Source organism: Nuphar pumila, chromosome 5 (genome assembly GCF_984573655.1).
Source record: "Nuphar pumila chromosome 5, dmNupPumi1.hap1.1, whole genome shotgun sequence".
NCBI classification, from domain to species: Eukaryota; Viridiplantae; Streptophyta; class Magnoliopsida; order Nymphaeales; family Nymphaeaceae; genus Nuphar; species Nuphar pumila.
Genome location: NC_143253.1, coordinates 111,175,341 through 111,200,462, shown reverse-complemented (window position 1 = coordinate 111,200,462; position 25,122 = coordinate 111,175,341). Strand labels below are relative to the sequence as shown.

The 25,122-nt window shown below is 38.6% G+C and overlaps 1 protein-coding gene across 1 annotated transcript; it reads left to right on the top strand.

Moving 5' to 3' along the window:
- The first annotated feature begins 234 nt into the window (after window positions 1–234).
- LOC149838119 (uncharacterized protein ycf45-like) lies at window positions 235–6,659 on the top strand. Its single transcript, XM_090007591.1, has 9 exons — window positions 235–567; window positions 1,085–1,147; window positions 1,219–1,296; window positions 2,472–2,692; window positions 2,801–2,873; window positions 2,967–3,251; window positions 4,709–4,852; window positions 5,964–6,014; window positions 6,128–6,659. Exons 1-9 carry the CDS (start codon window positions 244–246, stop codon window positions 6,197–6,199), a joined length of 1,311 nt encoding a protein of 436 aa, XP_089863717.1. The 5' UTR covers window positions 235–243; the 3' UTR covers window positions 6,200–6,659.
- Window positions 6,660–25,122: the final 18,463 nt, after the last annotated feature.

Genomic DNA, 25,122 nt, shown 5'->3' with positions numbered 1-25,122 from the left:
CTCTTTGCATTTTGGATGAATGCCACGTGGTTTTGTTGACTTTTTAAAAATACAAATCGGATGGCCACGATGTCGGCATGAGCTGATCTGCTTCCCAGGGGGAGGGGTCTTAGCATTGGTGTAAGACACCCCCGGCAAGATGATTGCAGGTATAGCGGGCTAAACCAGTGCGACCAGGTCTTCCTGTCAAGTGCGGTTTCTTCTAGATATAAATTAAAAAAAAAAAGTGTTGGCGGTTCAGTTATGGTCGGATATCTCAGGTTCAGTTCGGATAGGATCTGTGTGTGTGTGCGCGGTACATATCCTTCAGAGACGATAGAGAAGCCCATCAAACTCATCAGTGTTCCAAAGGGGTGCATGCCTTCTTCTTTGGCTATGTCCTGCCGCTTCACGTCTACAGTATCTTGCCCCTCGTCGGCTTTCCCTCCGTTTCTTGCTTTCAAATCTAAACCTTCCTCTCTACCTCATATTCTTCGTTTGCCAAACGATTGTCGAAACCGCAAAATCAGTGTTTCACAAGAGGGAGGATTCATAGTGGTGGAGGACGATCTAGATGCTCTCCTAGATGTAGATACCTATTCTTTCATCTTCTTCGGTTCCCTTTCCTTCTTGTTTTACTTTAAATTTTTTTCTCACAAAAAAATGTTTTTTTTTAGTGTGGAGTAAAGAATTATTGAATGTTGTTGAGTTTCTTTGCTTTCGAAGCGTGTTGAACAGTAATTTTCTTTTTTATGAGTGGAGAGTAGAATTACCCATATGTTGGTGTGTTTCTTTGCTTTTGAAGAATGCTCAATAGTTTGCGGGAATTAAAATTTGTTCGGTAGGGAAGCAATATCTCACGTTTCTGAGTCACTCCAATCTTTTGAAGCACGCCTACTATTTGGGTGACGCTTTTGGAGGAGAGTCACCCAAATATTTGTGAATTTTTTGTTGCTTGGTCTGTCCCAATTCTTCTGGTGTGAAGGAAAGTTCAGCTAAATTCCCCACCCAAGTCCCAACATTTTTTTTTTCATTTTTGTTGCATACGAGAGTTCGAATGATGAATTTGATACGTGGGTTGATGAGTTTTGTGCATTGAAATCAGATTCTGCCCAAAGATCTACGCGGAAACCTTCTTAATGAGCCTCGAAGGGATAAGCTTCTGGAGGTAATTGCTTGTTCTTGGTTCTGCAATACTATTTACTTTTTCTCCGAGCTGAACTGAATTGCCATTATTAGGTGGTAATGGACTTGGGTCGTTTTCCAGAAGCACGTTTCCTTGGTGAATGTGGTGGGCAATATTTGCGGAGTACAGAGGTGAGTGTCTTAGTACTACCCATATCTGCTGACAAATCTGAAGGGTTAATGTCTGTTATGTTATGATTTTGTATTAATGATGCCTTCGTAGAAAGCTACTGTGAATAGTGTCAAAGTAAACATTGATGATGATCATTGCACCATCATGGTATTGCGTGTTGTGGGTAGGGAGTAAATAGGTCAGATTCGGTTTGGATGTAGTCATTAGGAGAAATGTAATACTGAATCTGGATAGACTAGCTAATCGGATAGATTTTATATGCATTCAGATTTCGATTTGGTTGTAAAATTGCATGCTGAATCTGAATCCAATTATTTAGCGGAAATCAGAGTTCTGCTGAATTCAACTAAATGGATCCAGACTCGGTCAAATATCTGACACAAATCCAGTCTGTTGTACGAAAATCCTATATTTAATTTGTTGGTTCTCGTATAGGATTATATGATAATCTCGTTTGGACGTAATCTCAGTTATTCTGAATTAGTTCGATTTTATCATCAAACAAAATTAGATAGTTCCTACCTGATAGATATATTGAGTTTGTTTTAGGATCTTAACTAGGTAGCTATTTGTGGAGTACTTTAAAGTGTCCATGTGTTGCATCATATGACCATGTTACTAATGCCTTGTAACATGTTGAAAGTGCACAGTGTGGTATTTCCGAGCATCATTTCAGTCATTGATGCCGACTTTATGGCATTGGAAGATACACTGATAGGGTTCTTTGCTAGCATTTAACCTTTCTTTTCCATTGTTTCGGTCTTGGCAGATTTCTTCCTACTGTATTAATAGATTAAAAGTTGTACATAAAACTGAAGTGAGATAGGCCTTGTATGCGTCCAGCCAAAACAACTCTCTATTCTGTGTACATATAGCTAGCGCCTATAATTACCAACATCAACACCTGTATCCGGCATTCAAAGTACCATTCGGAGTAGTGCTAGGGCAAGCTTGGTAGCTGGCTGAAGATGTTATCTAGTCATGATGCATATTTATATGTTTATGTGCATTTGTACGAGACTTCTCTGCTCTTCAGGTGTCCCAAGCATCTACAAAATAAAGCCTTGCTATGTGCCTCATATGATATTTATGTATTTGAAGAACTATTCTATTTACCTAAATGCAAGGAGACAATTTACAAACTAATATTTGAATTGGCAATTGATTCTAATAGGTATCAAAGGAAGACCTAGAGTTAGCAGAGAATGCTGTTGGTGAATTTGGAGGGGACAACAGAGCAGGCATAGAAGGAACTTTACACAGGATATCTGCAATTCGGAGTAGGAAAGGTCTCATTGTTGGTTTGACATGCAGAGTTGGCCGGTCTGTCACTGGTCATGTTGATATGGTTCGTGATCTTTTGCAGTATAGAGAAAGCATCTTGTTCCTTGGAAGGTAGATTCTCATGTCATGTTCAGACACTCATTTTCTTCTTGTGTTGCCATGGAGGACCATTTTTGTCTTCCAAATTTGAGATTGCTTATCAATCGTTCTTTCTCTCAGACCTGGAGTAGGTAAGACGACTGTCATGCGCGAGATTGCACGGGTCTTGGCAGATGAATTACACAAAAGAGTGGTAACTGAAATGACTTCCCTATTATAGGTTTCTGTTCTATACGCTCAGTTTCCTCTTAAGTTTGTCGTAAGATTCCCCTGATTATTGAGATAGGTGATTGTGGATACTAGCAATGAAATAGGAGGTGATGGGGATATTCCCCATGCAGCTATAGGAGGTGCACGTAGAATGCAAGTTCCAAAACCATCAATGCAGCATAAAGTCATGATTGAAGCAGTTGAGAACCATATGCCTGAGGTGGTCATTGTTGATGAGATTGGTACGGAAGCAGAAGCACTTGCCTGCCGCTCTATTGCAGAAAGGGGAGTGATGCTTATCGGTACTGCACATGGAGAAAAGATTGAAAATATAATAAAGAATCCCACACTTTCTGATCTGGTTTGTTTTTCATATCTTTGCTTGGAACCTCTGATATTGTGCATTTGGCTGTTGACTAATGAATAATTTTTTGATCTCATAAGATGAAAAATGCACTATTTTATTTCATTTCTGAGAAGTTAAATAGCATTGTTAATAGGCCTTCTGTCAGATTTGAAATCCCAAGAAGCTAGTCAAAAAAAGTATGATGATATGATAAATAGCCCAGAATATAGTGAGTCCATAGTTGTGCAGTTCAATACCAGTACCAACCCTTTGCAAGGGTTGGAATTATTTACTTTGACCATCCGTCACCTGGGTATGGGTATGGGTACGGAGGGTATGACACAGCAATTCCAAAAAATGTGGGTATGGGGACATGGATATATATATATATATATATATATATATATATTTATAATTAATTCAAAACAATCTAAATATATATGCTATATCTAAAATATATATTATATACTGAAAATAAAGTTATAAACTGAAAATATAATTATAAATTAAATACAAACTTGTATGTAGAGAAGGTAAAAAGTGTCCAGGTGTCAACCCGTGTCGACACGGGTATGGAGGAAAAAATGGAGTGTCCTTGTGATACAGCTTTGACCTATTCTCATTTCTCACCTACATTGCAATAATTAACAACTGCTGAGATGAGATAGTAACTAAAGAGCAAAAGCAATCCATTTTGACATGGGAGACCATGAGTAATGCAAGCTAATTGACCTCTCTGATAGCTGACCAGTATGGTGATCTGCACCACTGTCACAATATCGATGATATTTCGAAAATATCACGAGAAATACTGATATTTTAATGTAGCCAATATTAAAGGGAATATCTCACAGTATTTCAAAATATCTCCAGAAGACAAAATATTGTGATATTATCACGATAATATCACGATATTTTTGGGAAAAAACTCTTTTTTTATATTTTAAGTTTGCATTTCCTATTTTTTGTTCCTTTTGTATTTTTAAAACCTTTAAAACTTGTTTCTTTTGTATTTTTGGAAGAAAAATAATGCAAAACTCCCGAGATTTTTCTTATCTTTTTTGTTATTATTTATATTTTTTTCAAATTTTTAAACTCCCGAGATTTTTCAACTTATGAAAATCTCTACGAGAAATCACCAACAAAATACCTTGAATGATATAGGCGACTGTGATCTTCACTAATAAAAGGTTTCATGTTTGATAATGATGCATGCCACCTTTTATATGCTGATTAAAAAGGTTGTATGAGCTATAGCCATCAGTTGGCTTAAGATGCATGTCTCATGATGAAATTATTGCAACTTTTTTTAGATTTTTCCCTATTTGTTGGAAGATTAGAAGTTTAGAACCTATCCTTTTATACTCTGTTATTCAAGGAGGTGACCTTGTTTGTGGTTCTAGATTGGTGAACTTTGAATTGCATTTAAATTTATATTATGTCAAAGATGTTTCCCTTTTTTGGTTATACAGGTTGGTGGGGTACAAACTGTTACTCTAGGAGATGATGAAGCTCGAGCGAGGGGTTCTCAAAAAAGCATTCTTGAACGCAAAGCTCCTCCAACTTTTCCATTTTTGATAGAAATGAGAGAAAGAAATTACTGGGTTGCACATCGGGTATATCATTTTTTCTTTTGGTTACTCAAAATAACAGAAGGAATTTTCATTTTATGGCTTAGATTTATTGTTTATTGTAATTCCTTTTGCATCATTAGTGTTCGCATTAGAATTTGCAGTATCAAAAATAACATCCAAGAGTTTCCTAGAAAGCAAAGATCAGGGGTTTCTGTTTTGTTTTTTACTAGTAAATTAGTCTAGCTATATATCATCTCTTAATCTAGCCTTATGGTTTGGATTGTCTGGATATTCATTCATTCGTTACTTTTTCATGAATGAACTTGTAAAATTTGTTTTTTATTTTGGTTAAACCACTGTCAATTCACGTACTTGAAGAAATGTTGCCAAGTTACCATATGTTATAAGACAAAACATTACTAAGTTATATATGAGTAGGTTTTTCAAGTCAAAGGGGCAAATTAATTGACACGTCCCAAACCTCAATAACTACTACATAAATAAACAAATTTTAAAAAATTAGTGGAGGCAACTGCACACAGTTTGGCACTTGAACATAACCAAAAGTTTTGATTCTACAAATTTGATTCTTTCATATCCCTCTATGATTCCACTGTTTTTTTTAATTTTTCGTTCTTTTCCTTTTTGGCATTTACATATCAGCTTACTTAGCTAAGCAGCTCTTGTTATTTGTAGAGAGAAACCTTACCATTTGTTTGCCTCCTGCAATATGTTTATATGTTTCTTGCGGAAACTATGTAACGAAACACATGTTCTGCATCTTTCAGTAATCACCAGTTGATGTATTTGCTGACTTTCCTGTTAATACAGTACGGTTTCTCCAAAAGTGCACGTGCGTGGATGCACACACACACACATATGCACATATCCTGAAGGGGAACACACTGCTCAAATCTTTTCAAAAATTGGCTCTGTTAAATATAACGTCTCTGAAAAGCATGCTCATCCTGTTGACTTGGTTGCTAATGGCTTGTGGATATAATGCATCCTTTAGAAAGACTCGCGAGCATAAAAGCTGTTTTTTTGTCTTCTAAGCATGCTTTAGCAACATACTTTTAGTCTCTCTGTCTTTGATTCTTTTGTCATATCATTATGTCAAGCATGTTTTTGATACAGTTTTTGGTTTGTACAGACTGAAAGAAGCGTTGATACTTTGCTTCATGGAGGAAAGCCACTGGTTGAGGTACTCTCAGAGCTTCACTAGTTAGCTTTAGAACATGCCGTTCCTCAAGTTGAATTATGTTGCTGATCTATTGGATGTAGGCTGCTACTGAGTCTATTATACTGGCTTTATAGGTGAGAAAGAGGGATGAGAAGTTTAAAGTTGTAATTGAACGATGGGTACCATATGATGGAGATGGAATTTAGCCTGTATTTTCAGCCTACGAGTCGTGTTCTTCATTGTAGCTAGCTTGGAAGCAGGTTCCTGCATATGATGGTGACTGATTTATGCTTGTATTGCCTACCTTCGGACATCATCGGCAATTCCAGATGCAGCAATGGTCTAGCAGACATCATAGATTCAGCAGCTAGTGAGTTTAGATATCTTCGTCACCAAATTGCAACTTCTGGGTAAGGTAAATCATGTATATTATGTAAAAGTGGAGACTTGTAAAAATTGGTTATTCACAGGAAGATGTTAAGTTCCATCATCATTTTCTTTAAATTGTGTCTTTGAGTCTTCCTATGACATCGGTGAACCTGTGACCGACTGTTTCTTATCAAGAATATGGAAGCGAAGAGAATAAGCAATGGTTGCTCTAATCATTGAGATGTAACTATTGCTCTGCAGTAAAAGCATAGACCCGTGTATCGTGGACCGTTTGAACTTCTCGTATTTTAAATCTTTATTCAGAAAACAAAAAAACTTGAAAGCATATCTTAGCAAATTATCATTAAGTCTGTATATTGGTTTCTTTTGTTCTAACCCCAGTTTTTTTATCCAGAAAAACAAAACTTCGACATTAATCAACAAGGGTCATGATATTAACTTTGGCATTTAAAAACTGTTTGGGTTTTTTACTTTAATTGTTGTCGTTCTTATTTTTAAAAAGACCCTTTAGATGTTCAGAGGAAAAACCGCAGTTTTAAATCCATTTAAGGAAAACCTTACCGTGGTCCAAATTATACTGTAATGAAGAATTGGAGCTTTCTCAGCATTCTGAGATCATCACTTATTTGAGCAAGTTTGATCCAATTATTGAGGAGTTCAGCTCATGCTAGGGGCACGTGAAAGTCTGAAGGATAGTTTGAAACCTTAAATCAGTTTGAGCAAACTGGGCAACTTGACCGAGCATTTTTGTGGGTTAGGGAGGAGTTTGCTGTTTGTAAATCGTATTCATGTTGTTTACGCATAAATGGAAACCTACCAAATGGGCATAGTGTTAAATGAAACATGTTATTGGATTTTGGGTGTTTTTTTCAAAATTCCAATCCCATATATGTGTCCAGCACGATTGTTTTACTAGAAATTGACACTTGGATCATGCATGATGGATGGAAAAATGGTATTTGAAGCCTCAAAATTTATGAAAATTTGTAGGACATTGATTTTTGAAACCTTATAGAAGCCTGCATCTGCATCTGAATCAAATGTTCCAAGAAGTGATTCTTATAAAAACAAACATATAGATCATGTTGGTAGGGTCAGAATCTTGAAAAAAAAAGACTGAGAAATCTAATAACATGTTTCATTTAGCACTGCACCCATTTTATAGGTTTTCATTTTCATATATATATATATATATATATATATATATATAGAGAGAGAGAGAGAGAGAGAGAGAGAGAGAGAGAGAGAGCAAAGTATGAACTGGGATTTTTGTGATTTTTTTTCTTAGATTTCAACTTATGGATGTGATCTACATGCTTGGTTTTATTGGGACAGGCTCTTAGATCAGATTAAGACTCATAAGCAAGATTTATGGCAATTTTCATAAATATTCAAGAATCTAAAAAATGGTACTTTTCGTTCCAAATTGCACGATCTACCCATCGTTCTTAGCAAATGGACCGTGCTAAACACATCTGCTGGGTCAGATTTTTATTCTTCAGAAAGCGAGAGAGAGGTCTCCATGGTACGGTGATGATTTTTCAGGTCTCCTATTCGCTTGAAGTCTAAAGAATGGCACTAGAAACTGTATAACCGTAAAATCCACCTGGCCATATATTTTGATAGAATAAGAAATAGGAAACACAAACATCATCCCAATCGTGTGATACGAGAGATTGTTAAAGCATTTTTAACCTCACAACACGCATCGCTCATGGCGAAAAGAACGTAATCGATGGTTAAATAATGAGCTCACAGGAGGAATCACTGGTAAATTCGCTTCAAGCAAGCACCAAGATGAGATTTAGTAACAACAGTGCAACCTTCACTTAGAATGTCTGAAGAAAAAGAAAAAAAAAGGACTCGACCTAAGATCCTAAAGAAAAAAAAGATCGGTGGGGAAGTGGTGTCATCAACTTGACACGACACTTGCCCTACAACCACGGTAGGAGTAAACCCAGCAGAAGTGCAGAAGCTGCGGTGGATGGTGGTGGGAAAGCTGCAGCTGCTGCATTGTTTGTATTGGAGGCAGGAGGGGAGTCAGCTGCGGGCGACGACGGCGATGGAGATGAGGGCTCACCCAGCACCTTGACGATCATCTTCTGTCCCTTTCCGCAGTGGCCCGACACCCCGCTGATGAAATAGAAGAGACCCGATCGATCGATCTTGAAGTCAGTGTCGCCGTTGTTGTAATAGAACAGCGGGTGGGAAGAACTGCACTTGTTGTAATCCGTTTCGCTCACCACCATCACTGAGTCTTTGTTGTACTTGAAGTCTACCAAGATGGAACATATCAGTAATGGTTGGAAGAGAGAGAGAGAGAGAGAGAGAGAGAGAGACTCACGGAGCGTGTCCCCAACTTGGAACCTGTTTTTAGAAGCCCAGTCGTTGTACTTATCGGTGTCGTTAGCCGAGGGAACAGCCCACCTGCTGTCGCCACCTACCGCCAATTCGAACGACGAAGCGTGACGCACCAAGAGCCAGAGCAGCAGCAGTTGCACTGCAAACATCACACCCCAACCCATGCGAGGCTTAGCCATCATCTATTCACCAGCCTCTCTTCCTCTTCTTCAATCTACAAATCTACAAGAACAACTGAATGAGAGAAAGAAAGTAGATGGAAACAGAGGGAACAGTTTTATATACCTTTGCGGTTGCATTTTGCATGCAACACAAAGCACACAGGCGGACCACTTGACTGAGTCCAGTTTCACAAAATGGCAGAGATGCCCCTGGGAACTGGAGATAATGATCTGCAAAAAAAAAAAACTGTGGGATTCTTGTGGAAGTTGAGGGGCGTTTTTTTTTCTTTTTTTATTTTTTTGAGAGCAGTTGAGGGGCTTTTCTTGTAATCACATATGGTTGGTGGTCGTCATCCAGAAGGATCCAACGTTAACTGCAGATAGTGGGAGGATCGGGCGGTTAGGGTCGCCGGATTTTCTGAGGTGGTTGCTGGTGAAATGAAATCTTAGCATTTCAAAGAAATCAAATCTGGGTATCCCTTATCCTTGAATCAAAGATTCAAAATAACCAAATTGAGTAAGGCACTGAAACTAGTGAAAATGCATCACGAATGCGCTTTTAAATTTCAAATTTTGAGATTCTTTATAATTTAATAAAGATCACATTTACTTAGAACCTATGCTAAGATTCATGTCCACCACTGTACTACTTAAGATTCAACTTAGTCTTGCTAAAAATCTTCACCTTAAGATGCACTTGCATTCAATTAAATTCAATTGGTTGCAAGTAATCGTAATTGGAGCTAGATTTATATTTAGTTCTGAGTTAACGTAGGTTGGATCTAAAGTATGTTCGGGAGTTAGATGAGTTCGAGTTGGGTCTACTGGATCCAATAAGGTGTTTAGTTAAACCAAAATTGGTTAATTGTGGGTTAAATTTGGATAAGAGAGATGGTTGAAAAGGTTATATGAAGAATGAAACTGGTTCTAAATTTCTAATTTGGTTCCTAAAAAGGGTTTGGAAGGGTGATTTTAGGAGACATAAGATAGATTCTTACAAAAAAACTGGATCTTGGTCTGACCCGGTGGGTTTGAAAGAGTGACTTGGCTGTACTGGGTTGGATCCAAAGTGTTTTGAGGCTAAAATTCAATTCTAAAATATTACGAGGGGCATGAAGAGAGAATCAGATCTGTGTCTTGACTACATCCTCACAAGCATGCAGTTGACAACTTCAATTTCATCGTCCATTTTCTTCTGCACCCCCATATCTCCTCTCATCCACTCCAACACCAGACTAACTGGCGATTTCAAAGAGATTTGAGGGAGATGGTTGGCCCTCAATGCATGGGTGCCTAATGGCGCATTCTTTCTCTATTCAATCAAGTCATGACCGTGCCGGGTGCAGTTTTTTCGGGTTATAAATTTTAAAAAATAATAATAATTCATTCATGTTTTTTTTTTCCATAACAGATTGGGGGAATTAAGGTCCCTCCAGTTTACAAATAGCATTTACCAACTCAAACAGGCCAGAGACCTATTCATACTGCCGGGCAGTTATTCAACCGCGGTTGGTATTAATTCAGATCTGAAAACAATTAGCACATTGTAATCAGATTTCTTACTTCTGAAGAATCATCTGCCATCATCCATGACATCTTAACATATCGAGGCAAGCAGTTTGCTTTTCTTTTATTTATAACCCGAAGAAACCACACCCAGCATGAAGACCTGGTCGCACTGACTCAGCCTGCCATACCTATGGTCGTCTTGCCGGCGGCATAAAACTTTGAAGCTAGGACCCAACCCCAAGACCTATGCTAAGTGTCGCCTTGTGCAGAGAAGAAACTGTTGGGTAACCTGGGACATGCGCACAACAAAAACAGAGAAGACGGTATACCTGAAGAAGCCATTGAGAAACAACAACGGTGATGGTTGGCGCTAGTGGCTGAAACAGAGTGAGCTTCGCTCCTCAACCGGATCGCAGCCCTCCAATGAGCGCAGACTCTTTCAACAATCAGTGAGCAGGATCCCTCTTCTCTCTTTAGTTGAAAAACTCAAAAAAGGTATTTTTCTTTCCTTAACCCTTATCTGCATTTTTCCCTCATTCGGGATTCTCATTGACACCCGTTTATATAGCCTATAGCAGGGCGATCAGTTAGCATAATTGTTTCCTCCCTAATCTTCTGTATGTTTATCAGAAGAAACACAAAAGGGGAATGTTACTAAATTGTGGGTAACTATCACGATGTGTGGCTTATCCCAACATTTTGTCATTTGTTTCGACGATAAACCAGTAAACTTTATGAGAATTATTTGATGAATAGATTGACCTTTAAAAATCTATGTTACAGATCCTTAGTTAAATCTCTAATCCTTATGAAATTAACAACAATGAGAATCAATAAACTATATGCGATCACTTTATTTATATGCATATGTCAAAATAAAGAGTTTAACAAGCTCATCCTCAATACATGTTCGGAATATAATCTCGGTGCTAGCCCTTTAGTAAGAGGATTAACAATTATCTCTTTGGTACCAATATTAACAATATGCTCTAAGTAATTTTATGTCTTTTCTTTAACAACGAAATACTTTAGCTCCATATGCTTGCATGATGTAGTACTTTTGTTGTTGTTTGAAAAGGACACCGCAACTTTATTATCACAGTAGACCTTCAGTGGATTCTTAATGGAATCAACCACCTTTAATTGTGATATGAAGTTCTTCAACCATATGGCCTGCAAAGTAGTCTCGTGCAATGCTATGAATTCTGCCTCCATGGTGTGAGCAACAGTGATCATCTGCCCACTCCTCCAAGAGATCGCGCCCCCAGCAAGTAAAAAGACATACCCAATAATAGACTTTCTACTATCAAGGCATCCTCCTAAGTCTGCATTTGAGTAGCCAGTGACCTCGAGGTGATCAACTTTATGATACGTCAACATATAGTCTTTTGTCCCTTGTAAATACCGTAAGACTTTCTTAGCAGCCTTCCAATAAGATATGCCTGGATTAGACTGAAATCTACCAAGCATCCCTACTACGAAGAAAATATCTTGACGTGAATAAGTCTGCGTGTATTGCAAGTTGTCAATAACTGATGCATATGGATAAGCACTCATATGTGATTTGTCAACTTCGTTTTGTGAATAATCCTTTAGGCCCAATTTGTCACCTTTTGATATTGGTGATATACCAGGAGAACAATTCTCCATCCCATATCACTTTAATACCTTATTTATGTAGGATCTTTGGGAGAGGCCTAGAAAGCCTTTTGCTCTGTCTCGACAGATCTCAATGCCAAGTACATAAGCAGCCACACACATCTCTTTCATATCAAAATATGATGCAAGAAACTGTTTTGTCTCTGAAAGTAACTTTATATCGTTGGTTGCCAGCAAAATGTCATCCACATATAACATCAATATAATGAACTTACTCTCACTTTCCTTAAGGTATATACATTGATCAATAATGTTTTCTATAAACCCGAAAGTCACAATGACTTAGGAAAATTTAATATACCACTATCGAGAGGCATGTTTAAGTCCATATATTGATTTGTTAAGCTTGCAAACCAAATGATCATCTTCAGAGAAACCAAGAGGTTGTTTCATGTATACTTCTTCATTCAGATCCCCATTGAGAAACGTTGTTTTCACATCCATCTAATGTAGCTCTAAGTCATAATGAACTACGAGGGCCAAAATTATCCTCATTGACTCCTTAGTTGAGATAGAAAAAAATGTCTCATTATAATCAAGGCCCTCCTTTTGAGTGAACCCTTTAGCAACCAATCTTGCCTTATGTCTCTCTATATTACCTTTGAAGTTCTTTTTTGGTCTTAAAGACTCATTTATACCCTACGGGTTTTACTCCCTTAGATAACTCGACCAGATTCCATACTTGATTCTTAGCCATAGAATTCAACTCTTCTTTCATGACTTTTATCCCGTGCAAAGATTATTTGCTTTCAACAGCTTCCATAAAAGTCAATGGGTCATCATCTATATCTATGAAATCATCAGGCTTCTGAAGGTACACTACATAATCAGGATGTATGGCAGATTTTCTAACTCTCGTGGATCTCCAAACAGGTCATTCTTCAGGCTCAGATTGAACTTATTCATCATGTTCGTGCTCTTCTGCATTGTCCACAATAGGTTTACTTTGGATTTGTGCATCAACAATCGGATGATCAACCACATCATTATTAGGAATAACAATATGGTATCTTTCGATGTTTTTCTTAATAGGTAATGAATCTGGATCCTGTATTTCCTCAAAATCAAGGTTTTAAAGTGCACTTAATCCAACTGAACCATCTTCAAGGAATTTTGCCTTATTCGTTTCAACAATCTTTGGTGAATGAGATGGGTAGTAAAACTTGTATCCTTTTGATCTCTTTGAGTAACCAATGAAATATCCACTGGTTGTTCTTGAATCAAAGGCTTTAATGTGGGGGTTATACAACTTAGCCTCTGCGGGACATCCCCATATGTGTATATAAGATAGTGATGGTTTTCTACCTGCCCACAACTCGTAGAGAGTTTTAGGCATAGATTTTGTAGGAAACTTATTCAAAATATGCACAACAGTCCTTAAGGCTTCACCCCACAACTTCATGGGAAGTGTTGAATAATTCAACATAGCCCTGACCATTTTTTTAAGCATACGATTTCTCATTTCAGCTACACCATTCTGGTAGGTACTATCAGGCATGATATATTAAAGCACAATGACTTCCTCTTTGAGAAATCACGCTAATGGTATTTCTCTTTATCTTATCTCAGTAAACTTACCATTAACTTTATCGATTGGTTTCTCTACTTCTTTTTTAAATTCTTTAAACATCTGAAAAATATCAGATTTTTCGAAAATCAAGTAGAGATACATATATCGTGAATAGTCATTAATAAATGTGACAAAATATTTCTCGCATGTGTAACAGAGGGCAAACTGTCCACATACATCCGTATGGACTTTTTCTAATATCTCACTACTACGTTTGGCACTCGCTTTATATGTGTTTGTATGCTTAGCCTTTATGCAATCAACACACGGGTCATTGTTGGTAAAATCTAAAGATTTCAAGATCCATTCATTTATAAGTCTCTTTATTCTCTTTTTAGAGATATGACCCAACCTTCGATGCTAAAGCATGTAAGATTTATCATTAGTCATGCTACATTTATTCCCAACCAATGTGTATTCAGAAGTCAAAGATTCCTGGGTTTGGATCTTCACGTTCAATTTATACAAACCATCATAAACTAATGCAGAACCAATTTTAATTGAATTTTTGTATATGAATAACTTGAAGTTTTCAAATATAAAACAATATCCAAGTTTATCCAATCTTGAAATTGAAATTAAGTTTCTACTATATAATGGAACATAAAAGACATCATGAATATCCAAATCTATGCTTGTATCTAAAGTGATCTTGCAAGTCCCAACACCCTTCACATGCGAGTGCATCTTGTTTCCTGAATAGATGCTCTTCTTATGCATTATTGGTTTCTTTTTGTTCAGGAACGACTGTAGACAATTAGAAATATGAATAGTAGCACCAGAGTCAATCCACCAACTATTTTCAGGAATTTGTAGTAAATTATATTCATAAAAAATAAATGGTAAATTATCTTTATTTTCTAACCATTTCTTGTACTTTATGCAATTCGTCTTCTTGTGTCCTTTCTATTTGCAAAAGAAGCACTTTATGATAGCAGAATCAGGTTGCTTGCTTTGTGATGTCTTATCTTCTGCTGACTTCTTTCTAGCATTTTTCTTGAATGCATTTTTCTTTGGTCCTACTTTGGAGCCATGAGAAGTCATATGTGCACTTTGCATATTCTCTCCTTTCAATCTCTCTTCTTCTTCAACACACTTGGACATAAGTTCATTGAATATCCGTTCATCATTATGTGTGTTGTAAGAGATTTTGAAAGGTTCATACTCTAAAGGTAAGGATGCCAGAATCAAATGCACTAAAAATAAGTAAAAAATGGTCAGCTTCATGTCATTCAGTTGAGACACTATGTTTCTTATTTCTAAAATGTGTTGGTAAATATTACTCCCTCCAGAATATTTTATAGTTATAAGTTTTGACATTAGGGTACTGGCTCTGGTCTTATTTGAGCTTACAAACTATGCCTCAATGGCACACAGGAATTCCCTCATTGTCCTGCATTATGAGATAGCTCTGCGAATATTCTTAGTCACCTTAGATTGCAAAAGCAACAGGCTACGCCTATTCGAGCGCTCTCACTTCTGAAAAGCAATCTTTTAATCAACAATACTTTGATTAGTCAGGGTAGCGAGTTCATCTATCCTTAGGGCCATATCTAAATTCATATATCCTAATGTAAATAGAACAATTTCTTTTCAATCAATAAAGTTAGATCCATCAAGAAAATGTATAGAACTTGAGTCATCTAAAATCACAGATTTAGAAATTGTATGACAAAAGACATGTATCAAAGATAACATATACGAGACAAACCTGATAAAAAAAGCAATAAATAAAAGGCCCTAAATATGCTTATTTCATGGCGAGTGTAGGGGTCATCAGAGTCCTACTTTGGTAAGAGCTCTGACACGCGTAATCACTACACCTACCGACCATAGTTGGTAAAATTGAGGCTCATGTGGAGCTAGACCATCAACATATGATACATTTGGATACACATGTGTAATGTATCTCAACACATTTGCCTCATTTTACCCTACCTAAATTCCAAACACGATAAAACTACTTTTGGGTCGTTTATCATTTCATGAATCTAAGTACAATAATAATATTAGCTAAATCTATATGATAGTATAAAAATTTGATAATATACATGTATTCAGTCACTTTGGTGACATGAATTCACTAAGTCATCTAGCTATCCTTGATACCTATGTTATACATTTATTTATGCATGCATAATTACAAATAAATGCATGAATAATAACAAAAATTCAAGCCTAAATGGGTAAAACCCTAGGTCCTCAAGGAGGAACCGGTCTGAAAATACTCTGAACCGGTCTGAAACAACCCTGAACCGGTCTGAAACAACGCTGAACCGGTCATCCAAGAGTCTGAACCGGTGTCAAGTGTGAATAGAAGTTCACAAAAACTCTATAATTGTATGCCAAAATCTATGTATCTTCTTATATTTATGAAAATAGGGTCTTAGCATCTCGAAATCGGTGAGAAACTGGAAGGAACCAGTCAAAAATGACTCTGAACCGATCCTGGAAAGGGCTGAATCAGTCCCTGATCCGATTCAGGCCAAATAGTGTATGGACCCTTATTGGATCTGGGTCTGATTCAAATATAACTAGATCTACGTCTAACCCGGTTACCAACCAGATCTAGATCTGACACGGTTATAACTAGATTTCGGTCTAACCCGATAATTACTGGATTCGGGTCTGACACAAAATTAACCGAATTTGGGTCTGACCCGATAATTAGTGGATCCAGATCTGACCCGGAATGAACCGAATTTGGGTCTGACTCGATAATTACTGGATCCGGGTCTGACCCAGAATGAACTAGATTCGGGTCTGACCCGATACTAATCGGATCTGGATCAGGCTCGATATTACCGGATCTGAGTCTGACCCGATGTTAACCGGATGAGACTCATACCCGGACCCGATCCAATTCCTACGTTAAAATAAGAAAAAAATAGAAAACCTGAGGGTTTCTGTTTGTAAAAAATGTAAAATCGAAAGGGGTTTACCCTCTTGGCTTGCCGAAAACCGATGTCGCTTGCCGACGACCCATGTCGTCGACCGGCTCACGATGGAGAAAAGGTACCAGCCTCGATGGCCTCCAGCGGCGTATTCACCCACCTCGCCCGACGAAAGAGGAAAAGCCAAAAAGGAGGTTTCGCCGTCCTGGATGTCGTGTGACGTCGGATGGACCACAGCGGCAGTGAAGCGGCCGGCGAAGGTCGCCTCTTCTCGACGATGCATCCATGGCGTCCTGCAGACGACGACAAGAAAACCCCACTACTCGACGATAGATGAAACAGGGAAAAGGGGTTTTTAAAACCCTTATGCTGCATATCGTCGGACGGATGTCGGTGATTTGATTAAAGCAATCCCCTCTTTCGACGATAGTCCACGGCTGCCCCCGGCGATGACTGAATCTTCTGCAGTCCGACAGCCACAGGTAAAAAGCCGATCTGTTGTTTTTGTTTTTGTTTTTGTTTTTTTTTTCTTACTCTATCACCCCATGACGATAGTCGTCGTCTATTGATGACACCATGTCGCCCCACGACGACTTGCTGTCGACTGCCAGCAACATCGCCCCACAACGACCCTGCTTTGTTGAAAAACACTCTCGCCCCATGGCTACAGTCACCGAAAAAACACCAACGCACACACAGCGAAGACATGACATGAGCCTATAACTCATTGTTGGGTAACTTGGGACCTACGCACAACAAAAACAGAGAAGGCAGTGTACCTGAAGAAGCCATTGAGAAACGACAACAGTGATGGTTGATGTTGGTGGCTGGAACAGGGTGAGCTTCACTCCTCAGTCGGATTGCAACCCTCCAATGAATGTAGGCTCCTTAAAAAATCAGTGAACAGGATCCCTCTTCCCTCTTTAGTTGAAAAACTCAGAAAAGATATTTTTCTTTCCTTAACCATTTTCTGTATTTTTCTCTCATTAGGGTTTCTCATTGACACCCGTTTATATAGCCGGTAGAAGGGGGATCGGTTAGCGTAATCGTTCTCTCCTTAATCGTCTGTATGTTTATCGGAAAAAACACAAAAGGGGAAGGTTATCAAATTGTGGATAACTGCCACGATGTGTGGCTTATCCTAACAGAAACTACCATGAGAATTTAACCTTTACCACCCATCTAGTGTCCAAATAAAAAATCCAAATGGTAAAATGAATCTAAATGATCACTTACAGCTTGTCTGTTGTTTTTAGTATCCTAATCCCCATATATATACATATATATATCTCAACTGAGGTACGTCCACGGCGACCAATAGGTCAGCAACTTCCACTTTCTTCAAACAAAGATTACAGAGTGGCCAAAAGGCATAAGCCTTACAAACACACAAGGTGTAACAAAATGAACAAGAGGATATCCCTCACTGAGGAACAAAGAATGAATGATCTGAATAACCAGCTTGACGAAGTTGTCCTGAAAGAAGTGTAGCAACACTTCTTGCTTTTGTTCACTTCACACTCTTTCGGTGCCCTAAAAGAGTTTTTCACACCTTTTCGCTTTCTTCCGCTTCTACTTTTGCTCTCTCATCCATCCCTTAAATAGAAGACAAGACCCACATTTAATGTGAAAGACTAAACGTCTTGCACAACTTACAATGTGCCTGAAGCACATTAGCACAAATCACTATCTACCTGAAGCCACAAATCGTTATCCAGCGAGTACTGTAAATCGCTATGCAGTGATACCACAAATCGCTATCCAATGAGTACTACAAATCGCTATGCAGTGATACCATAAATCAGTATGCAACGATACTATAAATTGCTATCCAGCGAGTACTGTAAATCGCTATGCAGGTTAAAGCACTCTTCACCAAATCGTTATTGACAAATCGCTGATCCTCAAACTCTAAACAGCTGAATCGTCATTCAGCTGAGAGAACTTCTACAAATCGCTACCCAGTGAATACGAAAATCATCCTCAAGAAGATCAGGCATCGTGCTTGGAATTCAACAACGATACTGAATGTGCATCAAACCAATGGATCCCACAAAGGAGGGAAACCCAACAATTCTCCCCCTTCCCAACTTATGTAGAAGCTTCTTCCATTCCTGCTAGGAATCAACACTTCTCATGCTTGTCCTTGGGCAATGACTTGGTCAACATATCTGATATATTGTCATCAGTATGCACTTTCTCCAGTTGCAGCAATTTTTTATTTAAGACATCTCGAATCTAGTGGTATCGAACATCGATATGTTTTGATCTTGAATGAAACAAGGAATTCTTACTCAAGTGAATCGTACTCTGGCTATCACAGTGAAAAACATACTCTTCTTGCTTCAAGCCCAACTCTTGCAAGAATTTCTTCACCCACAACAATTCCTTACTAACTTCTGTAATGGCGATGAACTCAGCTTCTGTAGTGGAGAGAGCTATACATTTCTATAATTTCGACTGCCATGCAACTGCTCTCCCTGCAAAAGTAATCAAATACCCAGAAGTAGACTTTCTACTGTCTACATCATCAACCATATCAGAATCTGTGAACCCATCAAGAATAGGTTCACCCTTTCCAAAACACAGGCTCAACTTCGAAGTGCCTTGAAGATACCTCAGAATCCATTTCAATGTTGCTCAGTGTTCCTTCCCTAGATTTGACAAGAATTGACTAACAACTCCAACAACATGAGCTATGTCCAGTCGAGTACAGACCATAACATACATCAACGAACCTACTGCCGAAGCATAAGGATTTTTTTGCATCTCAATTCCTTCTTCATCATTTACAGGACATTGACTTGAGTTAAGTTTGAAATGACCTGCAAGTGGATAATTAACAGACTTTGCTTTATTCATGTTGAACCTCTCAAGAACCTTTCTGATATACTTCTCTTGTGATAATCAGATCAGCCCATGTGATCTGTCACGAACGATTCTCATCCCAAGAATCTGCTTTGTTGGACCTAAATCCTTCATGGCAAAGGTCTCACTCAGCTTCAACTTTCTCTTGATGTCTTGGCCCACAATCAACATATCATTCACATAAAGCAAGAGAATGGTAAAATTACCATCTGAAAATTTCTTCACAAACACACAATGGTCTATGGAGGTTCTTGAATATCCATACTCAGTCATAAAAGAATCAAACTTCTTATACCACTGCCTTGGTGCTTGCTTCAATTCATACAAGCTCTTCTTCAGCTTGCAGACTAGGTGCTCTTTACCCTTATCAATGAAGCCCTCAGGTTGCTTCATATAAATTTCTTCTTCCAAGTTGCCATGCAAAAATGCAGTCTTCACATCAAGCAGCTCAACTTCCAAATTCATGCTTGCAGCAATACCGAGCACAGTTTGGATGAAGGACATCTTTACAACTAGTGAGAAGATTTTATCAAAATCAACTTCATTCTTCTGAGCAAAACCTTTCACTATAAGTCGTGCCTTGTATCTAGGTTGAGAGTTGATCTCATCAGTCTTCTGTCTGAAGACCCACTTGTTCTTCAACACGTTCTTCCCTTTAGGTGTCTTTACCAGATCAAAGGTGTGATTCTCATGCAATGAATTTATTTCCTCTTTCATTGCCTTAAGCCACTCAGTTTGGTTTTCATCTTCCAAAACTTCTTCAAAAGTTTTTGGCTCACCTTGATCTGTAATCATCACATACTCATTCGATGAGTATTTCCTGGATGGTTGTTTATCTCTGGTAGACCTCCTTATCGGAGTCTGAGGAAGTGACTCTTGAGGTGTTGACTCTTCCTCAATTTCTATTTCATCATATCCTTTCTCTGCATCATTGTGAGGATGTGGCATCTCCTCCACGAAATCCTGAACAGTCGGCGCATCAAGGAGATCTAAGCCAACAAAATCACCTTTACTAGACTCTGATGGCTCAGACTTACCAATGTCTTCAATGGTCTGATCTTCCAAGAAGACAACATCTCGACTTCTGACCACCTTCTTATCAACAGGGTCATAGAGTTTGTAGCCAAATTCTTCATGTTCATAGCTAAGAAATATGCAATGCTTGGCCTTTGGGTCAAGCTTGGATCTCTCTTCTTTCGAAACATGAACAAAAGCTCTGCAGTCGAATACTCTTAAGTGTCCATAGGAAGGTTCTTTCCCTGTCTAAACTTTCTCTGAAACATCTCCCTTCAAGGGAATAGAAGGAGACAAGTTGATAAGATCAACTGTTGTCCTTATTGCCTCACCCCAGAAAGATCTTGGCAATTTAGAGTATGACAACAGACACCAGACTCTCTTAAGGATGGTGCGATTCATTCTCTCAGCAACCCCATTTTGTTGAGGTGTCATCCTCACAGTCCTTTCATGCTTGATGCCATGATTGGTGCAGTACTAATCAAATGGCTCAATGTATTTGCCACCATTATCCGAGCGAACACACTTCAACTGCCTGCCAAATTCTCTTTCAGTCATGGCCTGAAAATGTTTGAATACATCTAGAACTTGGTCTTTAGTTCTCAGTGTATAAGCCCAGACTTTCCTAGAGTGATCATCAATGAAAGTCATAAAGTACAATGCACCACCAAGTGTCTTGACCTTCAAAGGTCCACAGACATCAGAATGTACAAGATCTAGAACATGGGATTTTCTAGATCCAATGCTTCTATGGAAAGAAACTTTGTTATGTTTACCATGGAAGCAATGAACACAAGGTTCCAAAGATGTACCTGTTGCAGCCACCAGGAGCTCTTTTTTAACTAGGACTTGCAGTCCCTTCTCGCTCATATGCCTGAGCCTTCTATACCATATCTCTGTGAATGAGCCAGTCTTTATAGCATTCACAACACTCTTGCAGGTCTTCGCTTGCAAAGTGTAGAGGGACCAGGTCTTAGTTCCTCTTGCTACCACCAAGGAACCCTTGATTAACTTCCACCTTCCATCACTGAAGGTGTTGTTGTAGCCCTCATCATCTAACTTTTCGGCAAAGATCAAATTCAGTCGGATGTCTGGTACATGCCTCACATCTTTCAGCAACAATTTACAGTCAACGTTTGTTTCCATGCAAATGTCGTCAATGCCAACAATCTTTGACACATCTTCATTTCTTATTCAAACATTCCCGAAATCACCTTGCGAGTAGGAAGTGAAGAAATTAGCCCGTGAGGTAACATGAAATGAAGCTCCAGAGTCAATAACCCAATCAGTCTCTTGATCGATCAGATTGCTGCTAGTGCCATCATAGATAACCATGAGTTACTCATTTGTGACTGCGGCTGTGGCACTCTGCTTTTCTTCTGAGCTCTTCTCTTTGCTCTGCTCCTTGAACTTGAGCTTCCTACACTCTCGCTTCATATGCCCTTTCTTGTAGCAATAATAACACTCGTCATCTTTCTTTGAGCTCGAGTGTGAGTAGCCTCTGGATTTGCCACAATAGTGTGGAGCCTTGCTCTTACTCCTGCTTCTCCCCCGATTTTCAATCACAAGTGTCTCAGAGGTAAAAGGACCTGATGACTTTCTTCTTGTCTCTTCATTCAGGAGACTACTGGTAACTTGCCTCATTGTTACCGTTCTATCAGGTGCAGAGTTACTGATTGTGACCACCAAGGTTTCCCAACTCTCAAGAAAGGAACTAAGGAGCAACAAGGCTTGCAACTCATCATCAAAAGTGATTTTCATTGTAGCCAACTGATTTACAATACTTTTGATCTCATTTAAATGCTTTGCAATAGAGCTGCCCTCTTTGTATTTGAGGTTCACAAGCTTTCGAAATAGAAAGGCCTTATTCGCTGTCATCTTTCTATAATAAAGACTTTTCAGTTTGGTTCAAAGATCATGCGCCAAAGTTTATGTGGATACATGATGAAAGACACTATCATCTATCTATTGCCGAATGAAACCGACAGCCTTTCGGTCTAGCTTTCTCCATTCATCATCTTTCATCTCTTTTGGTTTACTTCTATCACCCTCTTTAGGTCCATCTAGATCTTTACAAACCAAAAGGTCTTCCATTTTTGTTTTTCATGTCATCCAGTTTGTGTCATTCAAACCGATCATGCGACTGGCGTTGTTCTTCATGACTCACACACAAATATATGATGAACTGAGACTAGAAACCAAAGCTCTGATACCAGATTGTTGGGGTTAAAATGGATGTATCGGGTCTTCCCACAAGTATGAATCGATGGAAACAATAAAGCAATGACAGTGGAAGAAATAAAATCAAAATAAACCAATAGCGAAAACAAAACAACACACAATGATTTATGTGCTTCCTTCTTAACTGAGGTACATTCACGACGACCAATAGGTCAACAACTTCCACTTTCTTCAAACAAAGATTACAGAGTGACCAAAAGGCATAAGCCTTACAAACACACAAGGTGTAACAAAATGAACAAGAGGATATACCTCATTGAGGAACAAAGAACGAATGATCTGAAGAACCAGTTTGATGAAGCTGTCATGAAAGAAGTGTAGCAACACTTCTTGCTTTTGTTCACTCCACACCCTTTCGGTACTCTAAAAGAGTTTCTCACACATTTTCACTCTCTTTCGCTTCTACTTTTGCTCTCTCATCCATCCCTTAAATAGAGGACAAGACCCACATTTAATGTGGAAGACTAAACGTCTTTCACAACTTACAATGCGCTTGAAGTGCATTAGCACAAATCGCTATCCACCTGAAGCTACAAATCGCTATGCAGTGATACCACAAATCACTATGCAGCGATACCACAAATCGCTATCCAACGAATACTGTAAATCGATATGCAGCGATACCACAAATCACTAAGCAGCAATACCGCAAATCGCTATCCAACGAGTACTGAAAATTGCTATGCAGCGATACCATAAATCACTATACAACGATACCACAAATTGCTATCCAACGAGTACTGCAAATCACTATGCTTGTTAAAGCACTCTTCGCCAAATCGTTATCGACAAATCGCTGATCCTCAATCTCTGAACAACTGAATCATCATTCAGCTGAGAGAACTTCTATAAATCGCTATCCAGCGAATATGAAAATTGTCCTAAAAAAGATCAGGCGTCGTGCGTGGAATTCAGTAGCGATACTGAATGTGCATCGAACCAATGGATCCCACAAAGGAGGGAAACCCAACATAAAAGCGACCAAAAGAGGAAGATCACGTGAAGAAGGTGGTGGTGGTTGTCAGAAAGAAGAGAGGAGGAACCTCACTCAGTCGATTGCTGGCGTTGAGTTAAGCATAGCAACCTGAGCGGCAATGCTAAATAAGGCTGCCAAACCCTCCACAATAAGGTCGAACAACAAGGGAGACAAAGGACATCCATGTCGTAGACCTTGCTGATAATCAAAGAATCCCTTGGTGTCACCATTTATATTTACCGTGGCCCAAACTGAAGTAATCAAGGCTTCGATCCAACAACACCGTCTCGATCCAAAACCCATGTGATGAAAAAACTTCGGCGAACGAGTTGCATTTTGCATTCCACTGCTTTAGGCAGACCAAACACTTTTTCCTTGGAAAATTTTCATTTTGAGACAACCTTTCGCACCAAATTTAACAAATGGGGTTTCCTTTTTCTAAATTTTTGATGAGTTATACTGTTCCTAGGGCTCCGTTTGTTTGGTAAAAGCTGTTAGTGCACGTCACCTTGTGTTGGCATGTTGCAAGTTCAAATCCAGGAGTGTCAACGGGTTTACCCGGACCCGACTCAAACCAAACCTTATAGGGTCTTATGGTGACAAATAAGAAGACCTGATTAAGACCTAGGTCTAGACTCGAAGGTCCGATTAATACATGAATCCAGGTATATTTTGTGAAATTTTATACCTGACCCGAGTCCTGATTAATACCCACAATTTTTCAATGTAAAAACTATAAAAATATTATTTTATCAAATATGATGCCAGTCTGGTTCATGTAGTTTTTATCGGGTCTTGGTATGGTTTTTCTTATAGTAGTAGACCCAATTAAACCTAGGTCCAGACCCGATACCATACCAGAAAATTTGATCCAAGTCTAGATCTACCTAGGTCTGAACCCAACCTGACCCGCTGACACCTTATGTATAACTAGTGGGGTCTGCCTAACCCCAACTTGCTTATAAAAAAAAATGTCAAATAAGGACCTAAGGTCAACATCAATTAGCTTGGAAAACTTAATTCTTTCTTGGTTTTCTATATTGTCTTTTGAAGTTCTAAAATAGGCATTCATTTTCATGAGAAAAAATAATTATTTTGAACTATTGATCATGAAGGTTACTGACTTATTATCTAACCCAAGTTAACAGGCAATCAGGCATTAATTGGCAGTTTCCAGAAAAATGGAAGCTTATATTTGAAAATTAAAAAATAGGAAGATCATTTTTTAAATTAGGGATAAAAAATTGCCCCTCAATGAAAATTATCCTTTTTTTTCTCCTTCCTTTCAACGGTTGTGTTTGTATTTTCGTTTTTTTAGAAAATGGGGTACGGACATAGGCGGAGCTGGGGGGGGGGGGGCAGAACTGGGCTGTAGCCCAGTCCTACCTTCCCGTCCAGTTAAATTTTTTTTTTAAAGCCCAGTCCTAGCCCAGCCCTGACTGCGGCAAATAGTTTGATTTGTCCACATGAAATAGATTTTTATTAA

Excerpts from the sequence above, each read along its gene's own strand:
- LOC149838119 (XM_090007591.1), top strand. The coding sequence starts at position 244 with ATGGTCGGATATCTCAGGTTCAGTTCGGATAGGATCTGTGTGTGTGTG. Across the intron at positions 3,252-4,708 it reads ATCCCACACTTTCTGATCTG|GTTGGTGGGGTACAAACTGT; the intron begins GTTTGTTTTTCA and ends TTGGTTATACAG. Across the intron at positions 6,015-6,127 it reads GAGGAAAGCCACTGGTTGAG|GTGAGAAAGAGGGATGAGAA; the intron begins GTACTCTCAGAG and ends CTGGCTTTATAG.